Genomic DNA, 19,864 nt, shown 5'->3' on the forward strand with positions numbered 1-19,864 from the left:
AAGCCTGAGGGCATATCCTACTTGTTGGGGCATAAATTATTTTAGTTTTTAATGTTGATTTTACTAAATTTATTTTGTTTTTATGTTGCTGTTTCCTACCTTGGGTCTTGATATGCATGGGAGAGGCAGATATATAAAGATTTTAAATATATAAATAAATGGATCAGTACCTGAGCTGATGAGCAGTCCATGGAGAAAAGGCTGTGATTCAGTTGTGAAAGATGGCCCAATAAAATTCCAAAGTCATCTTCAGTTGAGGGAAATTCTTGTTTTACAAATGTGAAAAGAATTCCAGGTTAGTTCTAGGTATCTTGGGGTATCTATGTGTGGAAGAAACCTAACAGAACTGTAAAAAAGAGCATCCAGTGCCATCTGCTGGAATTTTAGTCAAAGGACACATGAAGAACTCTGCCTCACTCTTAGCACTGCAAGAGTATCCACATGCATCTTTGTGGAGATTATGGCTAAACCACTGGCAAAGAAATACGTGCTTTCCTTTCAATACTTTATTTAGTAATAGAAAAGAATGCCTTTAGTCTTTTAAAATAAATCCATGTTGGCAAACTGTTTCCCCAAGGGTTAGCTTTAAATATGAAGATGTTTTCTATTTGAAGAAGTGATGTGTCAATTGATAGGTATGGTGAATGACTCACTGAAAATGAAGTCTGATTTTTATTTAAGCAGTATATGTACTTATTGTTTTGGTTCTGACTGCTCTTTCTAGCTCTCCTCTTTCTCTTCAGTAAAACCTAAAAAGTGTTATAAAATTATATAAATAAAAGGTCATACTGATTTCAGTAATTTATCTTTAATAATTATATCATTTTGCCTGCTTAAGTGAAATTGATGATGTTTTTGAAATAAGCAGTGTTCACCTTGGACAGTTTAGTAGTACTGGTTATGATTCTAAATACTATTTCTACAGTATGTTCATAAGACATTTTAAATCACATTCATGTGTCTACAGCAATCAACTTACCTTGCCTTAGAAAATAACCTTCATTAAGTACAGCTAACTCTTCAGTGAAAAGCCGCCACAGAAACAGTGATATTCTCATAGAGTATGTCAGTAGCATAGCTTCCAGTCACTGATTTTCCCACAGCAAGCTCTTAATCAACTGTCAGTAGTATCTCTCCTTCTCTGCTTAGAGTCATAGAGATGGTCATGATCTTAGAGACCATCTAATCCAACCCCCTGCCCAATGCAGGAACAACCTAAAGCATCCCTAACAAAAGCCAGTTTGATGAGCCAATTTGGTGTAGTGGTTAAGAGCGCGGGACTCTAATCTGGAGAACTGGGTTTGATTCCCCACTCCTCCACTTGAAGCCAGCTGGGTGACCTTGGGTGAGTCACAGCTTCTAGGAGCTTTCTCAGCCCCACCCTCATAAGGTACTTGTTAATAGGAACATACTTTGTAAACTGCTCTGAATGGGTGTGAAGTTGTCCTGAAGGGCGGTATATAAATCAATTATTATTATTATTATTATTATTATTATTATTATTATTATTATTATTATTATTTGTTCAGCCGCTCCTTGAAGAATGCCAGAGAGGAGGAACCCACCAGATCCCTGGGCAGCTGATTCCACTGCTGAATTATTCTTAACATGAAGAGGTTTTTCCTAATATCCAGCTGATACCTTCCCTCCTGTAGTTTAAACCGATTATTGTGAATCCTATCCTCTGTTGCCAACAAGCACAGCTTCCTTCTCTTAAGTGACAGTCTTTTAAATATTTAAAGAGAGCACTCATGACTCCCCTCAACCTCCTTTTCAAACGGAACATTCCCAAATCACCCAGTCTTTCTTCTTAGGGCTTGGTCTCCAGGCCCCTGATCATCCTGGTTGCTCTCCTCTACACCCATTCCAATTTGTCCACACCCTTTTTAAAGTGAGGCCTCAAGAACTGCATACAGTTCTCCAGATGGGGCCTGACCAATGCAGTATATAGTGGGATAATGACATCCTGTGATTTAGATGTTATGCCTTTGTTGATACACCCCAAGATTCCATTCAGCTTTTTTGCTGCTTCATCACACTGCTCATATTTAGCTTCTCATCCACCCATATCACAAAATCTTGTTCATACATACTGCTGCCCAGAAGTGTATCCCTTATCAGTATGCATGCTTTGCATTTTTGTTACCCAGGTGGAGAACCTGGCACTTATCCTTGTTAAATTGCATCTCATTAAAACTGCCCACTTTTCCAGCCTGTTCAGATCTTGTTGATTTCTATCTCTGTCTTCAACGTGTTTGATACTCCTCTCAGTTTGGTGTCATCTGCAAATTTAATAAGTAATCCCTTCACCTTCATCTAGGTCATTTATAAAAATATTGGAAAGCCCAGAACTGAGCTCTGTGGCACTCCAATGGATACCTCCTCCAATCACACATGATGCCATTGACAACTACTCTTTGGGTGTGATTATCCAACCGGTTCCCTATCCATCTAACCAACCTAGATATCCACAGTCCTCCAGTTTAACCATAAGAACAGCATGAGGAACCTTGTCAAAAGCTTTACTGAAATCCAGATAAACTACATTGACAGCATTGCTGTGATCCAGTAAGCCTGTCACTCAGTCATAAAAGAAGATGAGGTTGGTTTAGCAGGACCTGTTGGGGACAAATCCACACTGACTACCCCGTATCACGATGTTGTCCATCAGGTACTCGGAGATTGACATCTTTGATATCTGCTCCAGTATCTTCCTTAGGACAGAAGTCAAGCTGACTGGCCTGTAGTTCAGGACTGTCCTTTATCCCGTTCTTGAAGGTTGGATAACATTTTCCCTCCTCCAGTCTTCTGGCACATCACCTGTCCTGCAAGAGTCCTGGAAGATGATCAACAAAGTCTGCAGGCTCTTTTGAAAGTTCTTTAAACACTGAGGTGCACCCCATCTGGCCCATGGGATTTGTACACATCCAGTGCAGCTAGGTGCTTCTCAACAACTTCTCTACCCTGTCAACCAGCAGACCCAATGCCATGCCTTGCCTACTGTCATCTCTAGGTGGGACTGTTCTCTCCCTCAGGAAGAAAACCAAATCAAAATAGGCATTGAGCCTTTCTGCCTTCTCTCTGTCTTCTGTCAGAGTCTCTCCATTTTCACCCAGCAATGGGGGTATCACCCCCTTTACCTTCCATTGGTTCTGGTCCAACCTTCTGGGGCAGCAGAAAACAACTCTGTTCCATCCTCAATATGACAGCCCTTAAATTACTTGAAGATGGTTATCATATCGCTTTCAGTTGTCTCCTCTCCAGGCTAAACATCCCAAGCTCCTTCAACTTTTCCTCATAGGACTTGGTCTCCAGACCCCTCACCATCTTCATTGCCCTCCTCTGGACACATTCCAGCTTGTCTATATCCTTCTTAAATTGTGGTGCTCAAAACTGAACACAATACTCTAGGTGAGGTCTAACCTGAGCAGAATAGAGCAATCCCATCACTTCTCGTGATCTGGACACTATGCTTCTGTTTATGCAGCCAAAAACCACATTTGCCTTTTTAGCTACCATATCATACTGCTGACTCATGTTCAGTGTATGGTCTACTAAGACCCCTAGATCCTTTTCGCACATACTACTGCCAAGAAAAGTCTCCCCCATTCTATAATTATGCTTTTAATTTTTCCTTCCTAAATGCAGAACTTTGCATTTATCTCTGTTGAAATCCATTTTATTTTAGTCCAGTTTTCCAGCCTGTCAAGATCATCCTGCATCCTGACTCTGTCTTCGACTGTATTTGCTACCCCTCCCAATTTAGTATCATCTGCAAATTTAATAAGTATTCCCTCTATTCCTTCATCCAAATCATTTATAAAAATGTTGAACAGAACAGGTCCCAGGACTGATCCCTGAGGAATTCCACTTGTCACTCTTGTCCAAGAGGATAAGGAACCATTAACTAGCACTCTTTGGGTGTGATCTGTCAACCAGTTATAGATCCACCTAGTAGTAATAGGATCCAAAACACATTTTACCAATTTTATCATACAGCTTTTCCCTTCCCCAAGACTGTACATTCCAAAATTACATGGTCACTGCTACCCTGGGTGCCACCAGTTCTTCCCTGTTGGTGAGTATCAAGTCCAAAATAGCAGAACCTCTTGTTTCCCTCTCTACTTTCTGAAAAATGAAGTTGTCAGCAAGACAAGTCAGGAATTTATTTGACCTTTCATTTTTAGAGAGTTAGACTTCCAACAAATATCTGGGTAATTGAAATCTCCCATGACCAAATGCATTACGTTTTCCATTTTAAAAAAACAATCTGTGCATGGTGTTTATTTCATTTCCGTGGTCAATCATTTTGCATACTCCAAGTCTTGTTTTTGCACCATGTGTTTGCACCATGAAAATGTCAACATAAATGTTTTTAAGGCAAGAGATGTGGTTTGACATTGCCTGCCTCTGCGAAACAATCCTGAAGGGATCACCTACTTAGCTTCCGAGATCTAAGATCAGGCTTGCTTGGGTTGTCCTGGCCTCATGTGGTATACTGCCCCAGTTAACTCTTATGGTTTCAAGCCTATGCTTGGTCTCACCCCTGATTTAGATCGGGGTTGTGCAGGGACAGGAAAGAGTTCTGGCCCTTTGAACCCAGTTTGCTTTTGCTAATGCTGTGATAGCATTTTAAAAGAAAAAAGATGCTTCATTTTCCCTTTAAAACACTTAAAACAATACAAGAAGCCCAGTTACAAGAAGTTACAAGAACCCTCTAGCAGTTGCCACTTTATGCGGCAGTGAATTCCATATATTACAGATGCACTCTTTAATATCCAGAGGAATTAGCCGTGTTAGTCTGTAGTTGAAAAATAGTAAAAAGTCTAGTAGCACCTTTAAGATTAACCAACTTTATTGAGGCATAAGCTTTTGAGAATCACATACATAAGTGGGTATCATCAAAATATTGATGGCACCAATACCAGTGTCTCAGACAATCTAATTCAAAAGTCTTTTAATCAAATGGATTCTGGTTTTGGAAAAGGCGCGCTCAAAACTTGCAAGTTGCTGCTCACAAAGTAGGTTTCTGGCTCACAACACTGCACCGCTTACGGGGAACATTGAAGGCAAGGGGTGGGGAGGCGAGCAGGCCCAAATTATGGGAGCACTCTCAGGGGTGGCTCCACCCTGCACAACGACATCACTTCCCAGAAGTGACATCATCATGTGGCCCCTGGGAGCGCATGCGCATATGATCCCAGTGAGTTCCACTACCTGTTTTCCCAGAAAAAAGCCCTGCATGACCACTGTGTCCCATCTCTTTGAGAACTTTGTAACTTGTTCTAGGCGTTTCTCATCCAAGTCTTCTAATTTGCTTGGTGGTTTATAGCAGACCCCCACCATAGTTTCACTATTATTTCTTAGTCCTTTTATTTTTACCCAGAGGCTCCCAACTGAATTTCCATGCTCAGATGCATCCTTTACATATAATGCTACTCCTCCCCCCTTCCTTAATTGTCTATCTCTTTGGAACAAGTTGTATCCCTCAATCCTAGTATACCTGTTGTGAGTGTCATTCTAGTAAGTTTCAGTAATGCCTATTATGTCATAGTCTCCTTCGTTTATTAGGACTTCAAGTTCCTCCTGCTTGTTTCTCATACTCTGTGCATTAGTGCAGAGACATCAGAAGCCACGAGTTATATGCCCTGAGGTTTTTTCCCCCTGTGCTTACCTGCAAGTTAATGTTTCCTAGCATATGTTCTACTCCCTACAGGTCTTCATTGTTCCCTTCTCCAGTTATAGGCTTTGAATTTTTGTCTCTCTTCCCCATAGGATTTAGTTTAAAGCCCTCCTTATCAGGTTTGCAAGGCTCTTACCAAACACATTTTTTCCTACCCTTGTGAGGTGCAAACCATCTCTCGATAGAAGAACTTCATGTTGAAATAATTCTTATCATATCTTTAAGTTTATTAAACTCGCCCTACTAAAATCTGGCATGTGCGTTTGGCAACAACCCCCCCCCCCTTGGTAGCCCACAACAAAAGGAATTCTAAGGTTACCACCACCTTTACCCCATCAACCTAATCCTTCTTGTTGGTTAATATCAAGTTCAGTATGGCTGAGCCCCTCATCACTTTCTCCACCATTTCAGAAAGGAAATTTTTTGGCCAGACAGGTTGGAAGTTATGTGACTCTGGACATGTAGCAGAATTGGTCTCCCAGCATACATCAGGGAAGTTGAAGTCTCCTGTAAGTACAAGGTCATATTTCTAGGATACCCCATTAAGCTGCTCAGGGAGGGCAGAATCCACCTCATCTCCTTGGTCAGGTGGCCTGTAGCAGACTCCAACCACAATGCTGCTTGTCCTTCCCTCCCTTATCTTCACCCAGACACTTTCCACTGGGCTGTCATTCTCCTCTTCCAGTATTTCCTGACAATCAAGACTTTTCCTCACATACAGCACTATTTCACCTCCTCTACAACACTTCTTGTTCTTTTTGAATAACTCATACCCATCCACTACTGCATTCCAGTCAAGGGAATGGTTGACATTGGCAGATAAATTGTGGAGAAGCACTCAGCTGCACTGGATGTGTAGAAATCCCCTGGACCAGATGGGGTCATATCTTTCCATCTGCATTAGTTGCATTAGTATATCAAGTCCCTTCTTCTTCTTTTTTTTAAAAAAAATTTTTTTATTGGTGAGTACATAAATTTTACATAAATTCCCCATATTACCTAAATTATAACAACCCCCCCTTTCCCCCCCTCCTTATTGACTTCCAACAGCTTTCCAACCCTTAACCCATCTTATCGTTTAAATTATTTTTAACTATATTCTTCTAAATCTTATATATATTGTATCCCTTATTCTAAGCATGTTCAAATTATTCTGTATCTCAGATTCTCTAATATATCCATTCTATTCCTAACTGTTTAACCTATCTATTTTTAATACAGTCTTCTTAATAATAGTGTTAGCTTAGATTAATTAATGACTAAATTTCCCCATTAATGGTAAAGTTACTTCTCTCTCCCCTTTATAAAATCACAAATTAATAATTCTCAAACTGCCACAGTCCTCCTTTCACATCCCATTCTTTTCTAAATATTGTTTCAGTTTCCCCCAGTCTGCAAAATATTCTCCTGGATCCAGATCTTTCAGTTTTCTTGTCATTTTGTCCATTTCTGCCATGTACAACAATTTGTAAATCCAATCTTCTATAGTTGGTATTTCTTGCACTTTCCATTTCTGCGCATACAAAAGTCTTGCTGCTGTAGTCATGTAAAATAGCAATGTTCTATACTGCATTGGAACATCTTCCATTCACAAGTTCAGTAGCAGCAATTCTGGGTTCTTATTTATTTTGGTTTGCAAAACCTCATTAATTATTTCTATTATATCTCCCCAGTATTGCTTAGCTACCTCACAAGTCCACCACATATGATACAATGATCCTTCATGCTTTTTACATTTCCAGCATTTGGCTGACATATTTGTATTTCCAAGTGCAATCTTCTTAGGTGTTAAATACCACCTATACATCGTTTTGTATACATTCTCTTTAATATTGGTACAAGTTGAAATCTTCAAAGTGTTTTTCCACAAGTGTTCCCATGATTCCATTGTTATTTCTTTATGAAAGTTTATTGCCTTCAAGTCCCTTCTTCTTATTGCCCAAGCTTCGGGCATTGATACATAGGCACCGGAAGTCTTGCAGCATTCCCCCGCTTTGACCTGCCCTTCCCAGGTAGGCCTCTGAAATTCCCACGCCAGTTGTCTCCATTCCTTTGCAATGGCAGTTTAAAGCCCTCCCAATGAGTCTCCCCAAGTCCCTCCCAAAACACATTCTTCCCTGTCCTTGACAGCTGAAATCCATCGTGTGCAAGCAGACTATATTCAAGAAAACCTAGTCCGCAGTCCCAGAATCCAAATTGTTCCTGCCAGCACCATGAACGTAGCCAGCTTTCCCAGAAAATGTAGGGAAGAACCTCCTCCCCCATTCCCCCATACTGTAGTGGAGAATCAGAATATGCTAGTTTGATACTACTTCCTGGTAGGTAATTCCTTTTCAGAAGCAGGATATAGGTGTTTGAATATTGAACCTATGAAATACTATCACTTTTCAGCTTCTAAGAAGCCGTAGTTGGTTTTTTTAAATCTTCTGTTAGAGATAATTTTGAATGGAAAAGAGCAGTGATTAGAAGAGGAAATTGTTTAATGCCGGAGATAAGTGAGTCTAGAATCCAAGTCTACTATTCCATCCAGAACTCATCCTCTTGATCATACATCCACAGTAACTGGCACCTGTCCAACAATCATTGCTGTGAAGCAATAGCTGGATGGGGATGGTGGTGTTCAACCAATCAGAGTGGCAATTGTGGCATGGTGCTTCTTTTTGTTTAATACCATGTCCACTGAATGCACGAAAGGTATGATTTCAGATGGAATTCTGCAGGAGCTTCAAATGAGGTATTTTCAAAAAACCCATAAAACACGCAATATCCTTTCATTGTTTTTATTGATAATTGATAGTGGGGTATGTTGGAATTTGGGACAAAATGCTTCAAAACAGCTATCATTAACTAAATTATTAGTATTACCCATAGCAGTTGTTCCCTACTTTTATGTAGGTGCTGTGTTTAATTGTTTTATTTGGTTAATATAATCATCTTGAGAACAATGAGCTATAAATTGCAATTTGGTTGTTCTAAAATGTAAAGTTTTGATTAAACATTATTGTGGTTTTTTCTGATTCTTGCATACCTCTGGATATTAAATACTATTATTTCACAGAAGTAATTGTTTTCTCTCATTGACTGAAGTGTCTGTTTTCAAGGGGACAAGAGAAGCTGAAGGAGAGGAAGATTCTGGTTTGATTCACCCTGCAGAAGTATTTGCTCCCAAAAGCCTGGTGTTGGTATCCAGATTAGATTATCCAGAAATCTTCAGGGTAAAAAGCACCTAGTTGTGGTTTATAATGCATGACAATGTTCACATTGTTTATTTGCACTGAGTAATACTGCAAGCATTTTAGTTTAAAACTTTTCTACACTATGAGAATTTAGATTAGTACAAATAGAATTTATGTGCATCAACTTTTTCCCCTTTTGGTCACATGTTTTCAAAACCACTTCAGCCACAAAAGAATTGTTCAGTATTCTCAACTCAATTCACAAGTAAATGTTTACGTTTCAGAGCAATCTCTCAAGTATTTTAGTAACAGTAAATTAATTTTACTTGCTTATATAGTATACTGAATCTTATTAGTATAATGTTTAGTTTATGCTCCTGCTTCTGATGTATGTGAGTGAACTGCAGTGCTAAGAGTCCTTTTTACATAAAAGGGGGGGGGGTTGCAGATTTGATCTACCAAACAATATTGCTGACCTGAAGTAATAGAAATGATAAATCATCAGGTTTCAAAAGCATTAATTTTACTATCAAAAGCATGAAAAACTTACTTCAGTAATTCTTTCTCTGTCAGCTATTATTCTGTTTATTGATTCCAATAAAACATAGGGTTGAAAGGACAAAGGAGGTTTTTGAGGGGGGGTAGGGATCCCATTCCCTCAGAGGGGGCAGGGGATGCCCTACTTCCAGCCTCACCCCCCGCCACCACTTAACTTGGCTACCGGTGGGGTAAAGGTGCGGGAGCAGGCCTCCTGGGCACACTCCCAGGGCAGCGTGATAACATCTCTTCCCAAGAGTGACATCATCGCTCTGCCCCAAGAGCGCTCAAGTGCTTTGCAGGGGGCTGATTTGGGCCCCAAACAGGCCGAATCGGGCCCTTTTGGGGCCCAAATTGTGCTGCTGCAAGGTGCTCACGCGATCCCCATGCCTGTGCAATGATATCACTTCCCACAGGTGCACATGCGAAGAGCATGATGGGAGCAGCAAAAAGGGAAGTCCCAGGTCTCCCTCCCCCCCCCCCCCTGCTGGTAAGGTAAGGGGACCTGGCAACCCGGGGGGAGGGGGCAGGAGTTTCAGTAGTCATGAAAACTACTCCTGCTTTTGTTGGATTTTCAGTAAACTCCACAAAAGAGGATGAAAATGTTCACTTTCATAATGAGGGCAGGAAGTATCGCCCTTAGTCTGAATTTGCTTCATAACATTCTTAAGTATGTTAAGAAGCTTCAATTGCAACCAAGAACTGAACTAAAAAAATGGTACCAAAGCAGTAGCTGGTTCAGGAATGAAGAGGAGTGGAAAGTGGGGAGCTGGGAAACAGGTAAGCTATTCCCCCCAGTGCTTTACCTTGAAAAACAAAATAGGTAAACTTTAAGTTTCCAGTGCAGTTATCTATTTCTGATGATGGCTAGAATTCTGCTATTACTACCAGATGTCATTGAGTTTGTTCATACATTATATTTTAATTTTTGAGTTGGATACTTCATGCTTAACAGCAACACTGGGACTCCTTATTGTAACTTCCTGTATATTGTCTCAGCAGGACCTGGCATTGTAGTTTCTGAGACACACACGGTATATAAAACAACAGACTGATCAATACTTTCTTGTCCCCCTTTCAAAACATATTTAACCAGGTTTTGTTTCATGGAATTCAAGGCACTAAAGAGGCAGGTTATGTAGAGAGGGAAAGACTTTGTTCACAGTGACACCTGTTGACTACTGTGAGGAATAATAATAATAATGTAATAACATTCGATTTATATACCACTGTTTAAGACAACTTAATGCCCACTCAGAGCAGTTTACAAAGTGTGTTGTTATTATCCCCACAACAATCACCCTGTGAGGTGGGTGGAGGCTGAGAGAGCTCCAGAGAGCTGTGACTGACCCAAGGTCACCCAGCTGGCTGGAGGAGTGGGGAATCAAACCCGGTTTTCCAGATTAGAGTCCCACCACTTTTAAACACTGCACCAAACTGAAAAGTGAGCAGGGTGACATCTGGGCACAATCAGCAAGGTGGGGGGGACCTTCTCAGGTGTTCAGCAAGGAGGGGTTATACACACAAAACACTGCTAAAACTATACAACGTGAAGAGCTTGAGATTTGGTTATTATTTTTCATCAAGTAAAATAATTTTTCTGTGGCATTTGTCAATATCTTTAAATTGCGATTCTTATGCTACAAATAAATACTTTGTTTCCCATGGCAGCAATTATATATGTTTTTATTTTATTTAATAGGCTTGCCTTGGCTTGGTCTACACCGTGTATGTGGACAACCTGTATGTTTCATTAGAGAGTCTCATTGCAAATCTCTGTTCGTGCTTTGTCCCTGCTGCTGGAGGATCACAGGTAAATTGGGAGGGGTGGTGGTGGTGGAAGGATATTTATCCAGTTAACTTAATTTATGAAGAAAGCAAAACATAAATTCTTCAAATATTTTGATTTAATAAAAGACCATAGTTCAGTTGATTCTGTCCCAATGGCCCTTCTTCTAAAGACAGATAGAATTCCTTTCCACAGTAAGGTCAAAGGGTTAATTTGTCACTGCAGTTGCCTTTATGAGGCACAGTATCAATTCAGGAACTTGGCAGAGTTCAGCCTTTTTATGACTAGTACTTCAAAATATTTTTCGTCTTTTTTCTTGGTTTGCATATGGTGTGGGGGGAAAGAGCCTTTTTTCCATTTTAATGTGCTTTCATTGAGTTCTTGAATTCTGATGGATGTAGTTCAGTATTTTGTATTTCTGGTTTCCCTGGGTTTCTGTGGTATTTGCAAATTCTTGTTTGTCTGTAGCCCAAAGATGATGAAACTTGGAGGTTTAGGGAAATTGCTCTAATGCTATGCTGCACATTGGCAATTTGGTGATCATAATTAAATACTGTGCAGAACTCACAGTATTAAGTCTGGACCATACTGTTCTTACTGTGACAGAAGGTGTCATCCAAATGGCAGCCAGAAAATATAATGCATTTAAAAACGGCATGATAGAAAAAAATAAATGCTTTTACTCACCCCTCCCCCATTGCTCTAAACATATTCTGTCAACGTTAGACTGAAGCACATTCCCAAGATGGAAAAGTGTCATGGGGCAAGCACTCCTTAGTTCCTATTCTGTATCCTGTCCGATTCTCAGTCAGCTTCATTGTGTACTTCAGCTCATCCCCCCTTCCCTTATTCTGCTTTACTTTCCCTTCTGATTTACTAGCCTTACTGTTCAAACTGGACTTCAAATTCCTCTCTGTCCCTCTAGTTGTCCCCCTGCTCTCAGCACTACCTGCTTTTTCGTCTGGGATGGGCGGGCTCATTTTTATTCTCTTTCCTTCTGTGTTTCAAGCCATCAAGTCCTCTTAAAGTACTGGCATTATGCACTTAGTTTTTACTGAATCTTGTGAGGTTAAGCTGCAGGTGCAGGTATTTTGGAGATGTTTATGGTCTCACTGCTACCCAGTTAAAATTATTGCTCGTGTGCCACTCTTTGTTTGCACACACATTGTGATGACAGTTATTTTGTTAGTATTTACAATAAATTTCACATATGAGTCCCAAATTTTATCTGACTTGGTAATCATCATCCCACCATGTTCCTTCCTTCTCTCTTGGAAAGGAGACATGTGGAGCATCCAGCAGGAAGTGAGAAATTAATAACTGAAATGTCTATGACTTTAAATGGGTTTGTACTAGAAGCCAATTAGTAAAGAATAGGCGTTTAAGAGAAGTTCTAAAGTTACTCTGGAATGTAATGAATTCCTGAAAGAAGAATGGAGAACTTGGAGACAGTTGATATCAAGACTGCTGTTGACTTTATCAAAATTCAAGTGGGAAGTGAAAGACTCTGTCCCTCTCAGGGTTTCCTAGCCAATGCATGAGGCGGGGGGGGGGGGCAGGGGCTTTTACATACTGCTGGGCATCTGAGACATGGGCAAGTACTTGTTCAGTAGGTGATTCCAGTTGCAAGAATTTAATTTATGGTTGCCATTGCCATCCTGACCACCATATTTGTGAACAATAAACAAAACATGTTATTCAAAAAAGTAAATAGTTTGATTTAATATTTATCTGACAATACATGCAAGACTGTATTGTATAAACAGTGAATCATGTATTAAAATATTTCTCTACAGAAACTATTTTCTCTGGGAGCGGGAGACAGGCAGCTGATACAAACACCTTTACATGACAGTCTTCCTGTTACAGGGACTAGTGTGGCTCTGCTGTTTCAGCAACTGGGTATGTAAAAAAACTTATTTATTCAATTCATTTCTTTTTTAGTTAAAACCTCTTGGTTTAGGCTTTTGAGCCCTTTTTTTGCTTTTGGGAGACTCGGACCGGTTGGCACAGGCTAGATAAGAAGCCTTGAGCCACAGATGCCAACCTGAAACAACTTTCAAGGACAAAGCCTGATAGAGGCTGGCACTGGCCTTCTGGCTTGTCAGCACATAGCATTATGGGGTAGGGTGGATGAGTTCTTCCCACCTTCTTACTTGTGAGGATAAGGCTACAGCTGGGCTAATCATCAGAAGTTTGGCCATTTTGATTGGGTTAGGCCTGCTGCAGGTGGCTGGTCTTGAAAAGAGTTGTTTTTCAATATACAACTCCTTCCTTTCTTCCTTCCTTCCTGCTCCTGAATGCTATGCAACTGATGGATTTCTGTGCTAGCAACCCATTGTGTTTTTCTCTTTTGGACCTCTGAACTGAAGAGCTAAAGCTCCCATTTTGACTCTGAAACTTGCTGGAACAAGTTCAGGGATTTCTAGTGATTGTAGCCTTGGCTTATACAGCCTGTTGTTGCTTTGTGTCTTTCCACATACTTTTATGTTTATTTTTGTTTGCTTTTCCAGTTTTCTTTAATAAATTATTTATTTATTTACATCATTTATAGTCCGCCTTTCTCACTGAGACTTAAGGCAGATTACACAGTATGAGGTTAATACAATCAGTGTCAAGTACATTTCAATACAATACCATAAGGTAAACAGATACAAGTTTAAAATACATGGCATTAGCAAGGATCCAAGACAGAGTAGAAAAAATACTGGAGCAAAACAATCAATTCTAGGACTAATATTAGACAACATGGAGCGCTGGTTGTACAGAGGAGTACATATTTAAAGCAACAGATAATATATAAGGCAAAAATAGTGATGAAGTTTATGATCCCCAACTCATTAGTGAAGCATCTGAGACCCCATCCCTACAATACAGCCCTCCCATTTGAGTGAAAAGCCTTTTTTAATAGTTCGGTTTTGAATCGTTTATGGAAAGCCAGGAGAGTGGGGGCTCTTCTGACTTCCTCAGGCAGGTCATTCCACAGGATAAGGACCACCACAGAGAAAGCCCTTGTATGGGCTGCTGCTGACTTCACCTGTGTGTAGCCTGGCACCTGCAAGAGACGCTGTTCAGATGAGCAAAGCTGCCGTGGAGGAACATAGGGAGGGAGGCGGTCCCATAGGTATGCTGAACCAAAGCCGTGAAAAACTTTGTATGTAATAACTAATACCTTGAACTGAGCACGGTAAATGATGGGTAGCTAGTGGAGCGACTGTAGGATGTGAGTGATGTTCATGCTCCTGCTCACTCCTGATAACTATCGAGGTGCAGAATTTTGCACTAATTGGAGCCTCCTAGTTAACTTAAATGGGAGGCCAATGTATAGAGCATTACAATAGTCTTTTGAAAAATTTTATTGGATGGGTCAATATATTCAAATTAAAGCACATATACAATTCATTTCATTTCCCATATGCATATTTCCCCCTCCCCTCCCCCTTTTCGATGTTGACTTCCAACAGCACTCCAACCCCGCATTATTGTTAGCACATTATTACTATACTATAATTGTTCTTAACTTGTTATTAGTAAAGATCTTAACTATATCTTATCTTACTTAATATCTTTAAAACCCTTCAAAAGACCATAATTGTCCCTTAACATCCCATTTCTTTTCCATGTATTTTTTCAACTTTTCCCAATCTTCCAAAAACCTTTTCGGATCTTGATCTTTCAAATTTCTTGTTAACTTGTCCATTTCAGCCATGTAGCATTACAATAGTCAAGCCTTGATGTTACCGTAGCATGGATCCAAGTGGCTAGGTCTGCAGTGTCAAGATGATAAGCCATCTTCCAGGCTAGAGAGGTTGTAGAAAGCATTTTTTGCTGCTGCCTTAACTTGTTTTTCTAGTAATAACGCTGGATCCAGTATAACCCCTAGGCTCTTAATTGAGTCTGCAAGGGTCAGATGAACTCCATCGCAAGTGGGGAATACAATGTCCTTCAGGATCTCTTCCTTCCCAACAAGCATCACTTCAGTCTTATCTGGGTTCAATTTCAATTTGTTGTACTCCTCCTATCTGGGATGGTCGTCCTCTTCCACCGAGCGCGCAGCTTCGGGAGGGACGCACATGGAGCGGTGAGGGAGGAAGGGGACACCCGCCTAGCCAGCCAGATCAGCCGAATCAACCCTGGCGATCAATGGGGTGACAGATGTCGCAGCCAGATCGCCCTCACATCCACAATTTGTTGTTTTTCAACCATTTCACTATGGCTGTCAGGCAGCAATCTAAGATTTCCACTGCGTTCTGTGGGGACCTGGATAGTGAGATGTAGAGTTGGGTATCATCTGCATATTGATGACATCCAACTCCATAGCTGCGAATGAGTTCTAAAGGCTTTATGTAGAGGTTGAATAACCTTTTCTTATATTGGTATGGAGTTATTAAGAGTAGGGGCTTCAATCCAAATCCAGTTCTTTGGCCAATTTGCCACATGCTACCCTGTTAGTTTCTGGACTCAACCTGCTGAGTACCTACCTCACAGGGCTGACTTCTTGTTTAAAACCTGGTAGGGCTTAGAACTTTAGAACTTGCCTCTCAGTTCCACAGCTGAAGGTTTAGTTAAGAGAGGCTGTTGGCAGCTTTTTACCCTAGTAGTGAGGCTTCACTTCCCAGTCCTTTTGGAACTTTGCCTTCTGACACCATTAAAAGTGACTGACAGCCCCCTGGGGATCCAGGTAGGCTTGACGGGAACCACTACAGGGTATGTACATTTTTGGATTGTTGTTATATATTTGTCTAAATTTATGATATGCCTGTACAAATATAGAAGTTGTTAATTTAAAAAATACTGAAATGTTCTCTTCTGCAGAAAGCCTAGTTTGTTCACTATTATTGCCCCTAAGGCTTCCTCATACAGAGAAGATAGCACAAAGCAGCAGAAAATATTGCTGTTCTAGCTGCATCCAGCTATGGATGGTGCTTTCTCCTCCTTCTGTTTTCCATCAACACAACCTATTTTTGAGAATGATGATTCACTAGAGAGGGCTGCAGCTCTAGTGATGAGAATTTCTAGAAGATATCAGGACAAAAATCCAGCTTAATCCACATTTTTATCAGTTTGCCAAAATCCATGGTAGAGACTGGATCACACAAAACAGCATTACAGTCCAAAGCAGTTTGCAACCTATCTAGTGCCCTTCCTCGGGAAGGCATGAAAGGAAGAGCCAGTGCCAGGCCCTTGTGGCCCTTTCTTACATGTCAGGAAGGAATTTTCCTCCAGGCCAGATTGGCTGGGGATCCTGGGGTTTTTTGCTTTCCTTTGGGAATACAGCAGTGGTCAGGTGAGGAAAAGCGATAACTGTGAATTTCCTGCATTGTCCAGGGGGCTGGACTAGATGGTTCCTTCCAGCCTTCCACTCAATAGAGTCTTCCCCCTGGTATCCCAAAAGTGATCAAATGAGTAAGTCACCTGGCTATGATCACATATTATTTCATCAACTTTTATTTTCTTTCATAGAGAAAACACAATTACAGGTTATAGTGAAAAGGCAAGAGATAAAAGTGAGAGTTGTAAGATAAAAGTGAGAGATGTAAAAGAACTCTTTTGTTTCTGAGTACTTTGCAGGGAATGCCTTGTGTGACTGGATAAAAAGGAATAGGGCAACTGTCAACTGGCAGGTGTGGGTTGGGGTGGAGGGCTGTAGAAGACTGATTCTGTTTTAGTGTTAAAAAGTCCGGAAATTTAGTGAAGCAGCTAAACTGAGGCAGGGATGTGGAGGAAAACTATTTTTAGTCAAGAGCAAGGAAGAGACAGCTTGGCCATGCCTACTGCTGGCATGATGATGTCACTTCCCAGAACTGACATCATCGCATCAGCACTGGGAATGTGTGCTTTGCACGCTCACAGGAAAACAACTTCTGGTAAGTGCCAGGTCTCCCCCCCCTTCTGTCCCAAGGGTATAGGGACCTGGCAACCCTACTCCCATTCCACTCTTACTTGTTACAGCTGACTAGTGACAAGCAAGCTGTATACTTAGTGAGACTTTGCCAGCAGCCTGGAAAAACAAGGAAGCTTGGGATGAATCTGGAAATTCTGCTTGGTGGTGGAAAGGGAAGTAGTCGGCAGACTAACCAGCATTTACAAGTAAACTGCAGTCCATTATGTTGAAATTTCAGTTGCAGATTCTCTCTCTCTCTCTCTCTCTCTCTCTCTCTCTCTCTCTCTCTCTCTCTCTCTCTCTCAGCCTAACTTACCTCACAGTATTGTTCTAAAGTCGCCTGGAGAAAGAAAGAACAATATATGTACCCTGAACTCATTGGAGAAAGGGTGGGATAAAAATATGATAGCCATATTCACCTATGTCCTAGCAGTGATCTCAACATAGTCTTTGTTTATTACAGTTGCCTCTAATGTGTTTACTGTTTGATTATTGAACTTCTCTTCCAGAACTGAGACTAAAAAAAATCAGATGTTAATATTCATAATGAATTCAGCAACTGCACCACGGATAATATTCCAATGCTTGAGTAGGGACCAGCTCAAGACTAGATTATTACAGTAATATTTTATATCTAACACTAACCAAGACCCATTTACTGTGTGGCCTTTATTTTGATTCTGTTTTAAGAAAAGGAACTTTGTTTTGAACTGCTTTGCTGCTTTATAGTGCAGTGTTGATCTGTTTATCTTTTTCTCTTTAAATAATTCAAAAATTCAAAACACCTTTTTGTAGTTAATAAAAAATATCTCATGATGAAGATACAGTAAAAAAAAAACGTGAACAGCTGCTCAGAAGCATATGAAATGTATTTAACTTTAAAGAGTTTTTACGGGAAACCAACTGGTAAGGCCTTATTATTTGAAATAAGAAATGCCAACTATCTCCTTGTGATTTAAATAGGGAAACTTTGCTCACAACTACTGCAGTAATGCTCTGCTCAGACAGGTAGGTAATCTGAAGCATGTCTTTCCCACATCTCAACCATGGGCTTTTGAGGTAGTTTCTGGTAAAAAGCACAATACAATGAACTCTTAAGATGGCTTTATAAACAACAAAGCAAAACTTCAGTACTATAAAACAGATTAAAAATAAAAAGCTAGTCAAAACTAGAGCACAAAGGACCACGTTCCCAAGCTAGACAAAGTCTGGGTAAACAGAAAGGTCTTAGTCTCATAGTCCAAAATTAAAAAGGCATTGTACCAAAGGATGAGCTTCATAGGGAGAGGCATAAGGGATTGCAACCTTGCTGATAGTCCTTGATCTCTTAGAGGCTTTTGATGTATCTGACTATGATATCCTTTTGACCCAGTTGACTGATGCGTACATCTTAGCTCTTCTTGCTTGTCTATCCAATATCAGAAGTAGTTCTAGGGCTGGCTGCTTGGACCTTGGCATTAACATTATAGACGAAAAAAGGGGGGGGGGAATCCTCACAAACTCAACCCAAAATCGAGGGGTTAAGTAACAACCTAAATATATTTATATTGGATAGACAAGCAAGAAGAGCTAAGATGTACGCATCAGTCAACTGGGTCAAAAGGATATCATAGTCAGATGCATCAAAAGCCTCTAAGAGATCAAGGACTATCAGCAAGGTTGCAATCCCTTATGCCTCTCCCTATGAAGCTCATCCTTTGGTACAATCAAAGCAGTTTCTGTCCCAGACTTAGTTTGAAAGCTGGATTGAAATGGATCCAGATAATTAGTTCCTTCCAAGGAAGCCACGGAAGATCTTGGCTTTTTGGACCCACACTGGCAGCTCTCTTCAGGTAGATGGGCAAGGGTCAGATTTATTTATTTATTTATTTTTATTTTATTTTGTTTATTTTCGACTTTTATTCCGCCCTCCCCACATTTCCAGCAGGCTCAGGGTGGATTACAAATACATAGAGGTTAAAATATATAAAACAGTTATTATAAATTAACAATCCTAAAAGCATCCAATTTACACAGTTAAAATACAAGTATAAATATAAACATCAACATAGCAGCACAAAATTCCACTGATCAGATTTAAAACAACTTCAGAGCATCTCTGCAGTAAAAGAGTTTTTAAAATGGGGGTATTGGTGGTGAGGAGGGCCCAATCCATCCTCAGCTGGCCAGGGGGGGCTCCATCTAGCACTGCCCATATGCCTGGCGGAACAGCTCTGTCTTGCAGGCCCGGCGATAACAAATCTTGCTGGGCCTTAGTCTCTTCAGACAGAGACTTATTTACAAGGTTTTTATGCCACCTGTTCAGGGATCCTACCCATGGAAGCTTACAAATTAAATAAAATATAATAAAAAAATAAACAAATAAAAAGTACTATATTAAAACCAAGCATTGAAAACCAACCAGAGCATAAAACACAGATAATTGAATAACATAAAATTAATACCAGCTTTCAGATAAAAACATTAAAATGGTGGTAAAAAATCAACCCCTTAATTAAAATCTTGGGTAAACAGAAACATTTTGCTTAAAAGAACATAACATAGGTGTGAAGTAAGCCTCAAGGGGAAGTATGAGGGGTCACTATTGAAAAAGCCCTGTTTCTGTTTGCCACCCACCTCACCTCTGAAGGTGTGAGGTAGAACTTAACTGGTGGATGGATAATATAGGAGGAGGTGTTACGTGGAGGAGGGCTCCTTACAAAAGTGGGGAAATTAGCAAAGCAAGGAACAATGAGAGGTAATTAGGGATCTTTTGCCAGCTTTACAGGGTTGTTCTCATGCGGATGCAAACAAGG

General features: G+C 40.4%; 1 protein-coding gene across 1 annotated transcript in view; it reads left to right on the forward strand.

Annotated features, from left to right (window-relative positions):
- The window catches only part of SBF2 (SET binding factor 2), a 611,100-nt gene that overhangs the window by 269,256 nt on the left and 321,980 nt on the right, over positions 1 to 19,864 (forward strand). The window contains exons 4-6 of the mRNA XM_054970260.1: positions 8,785 to 8,898; positions 11,099 to 11,209; positions 12,982 to 13,087. Of these exons, the coding sequence (XP_054826235.1) occupies positions 8,785 to 8,898; positions 11,099 to 11,209; positions 12,982 to 13,087 (331 nt within the window). The remainder of the gene's footprint in view (positions 1 to 8,784; positions 8,899 to 11,098; positions 11,210 to 12,981; positions 13,088 to 19,864) is intronic.

The sequence above is a fragment of the Eublepharis macularius genome, chromosome 2 (genome assembly GCF_028583425.1).
Source record: "Eublepharis macularius isolate TG4126 chromosome 2, MPM_Emac_v1.0, whole genome shotgun sequence".
NCBI lineage: Eukaryota > Metazoa > Chordata > Lepidosauria > Squamata > Eublepharidae > Eublepharis > Eublepharis macularius.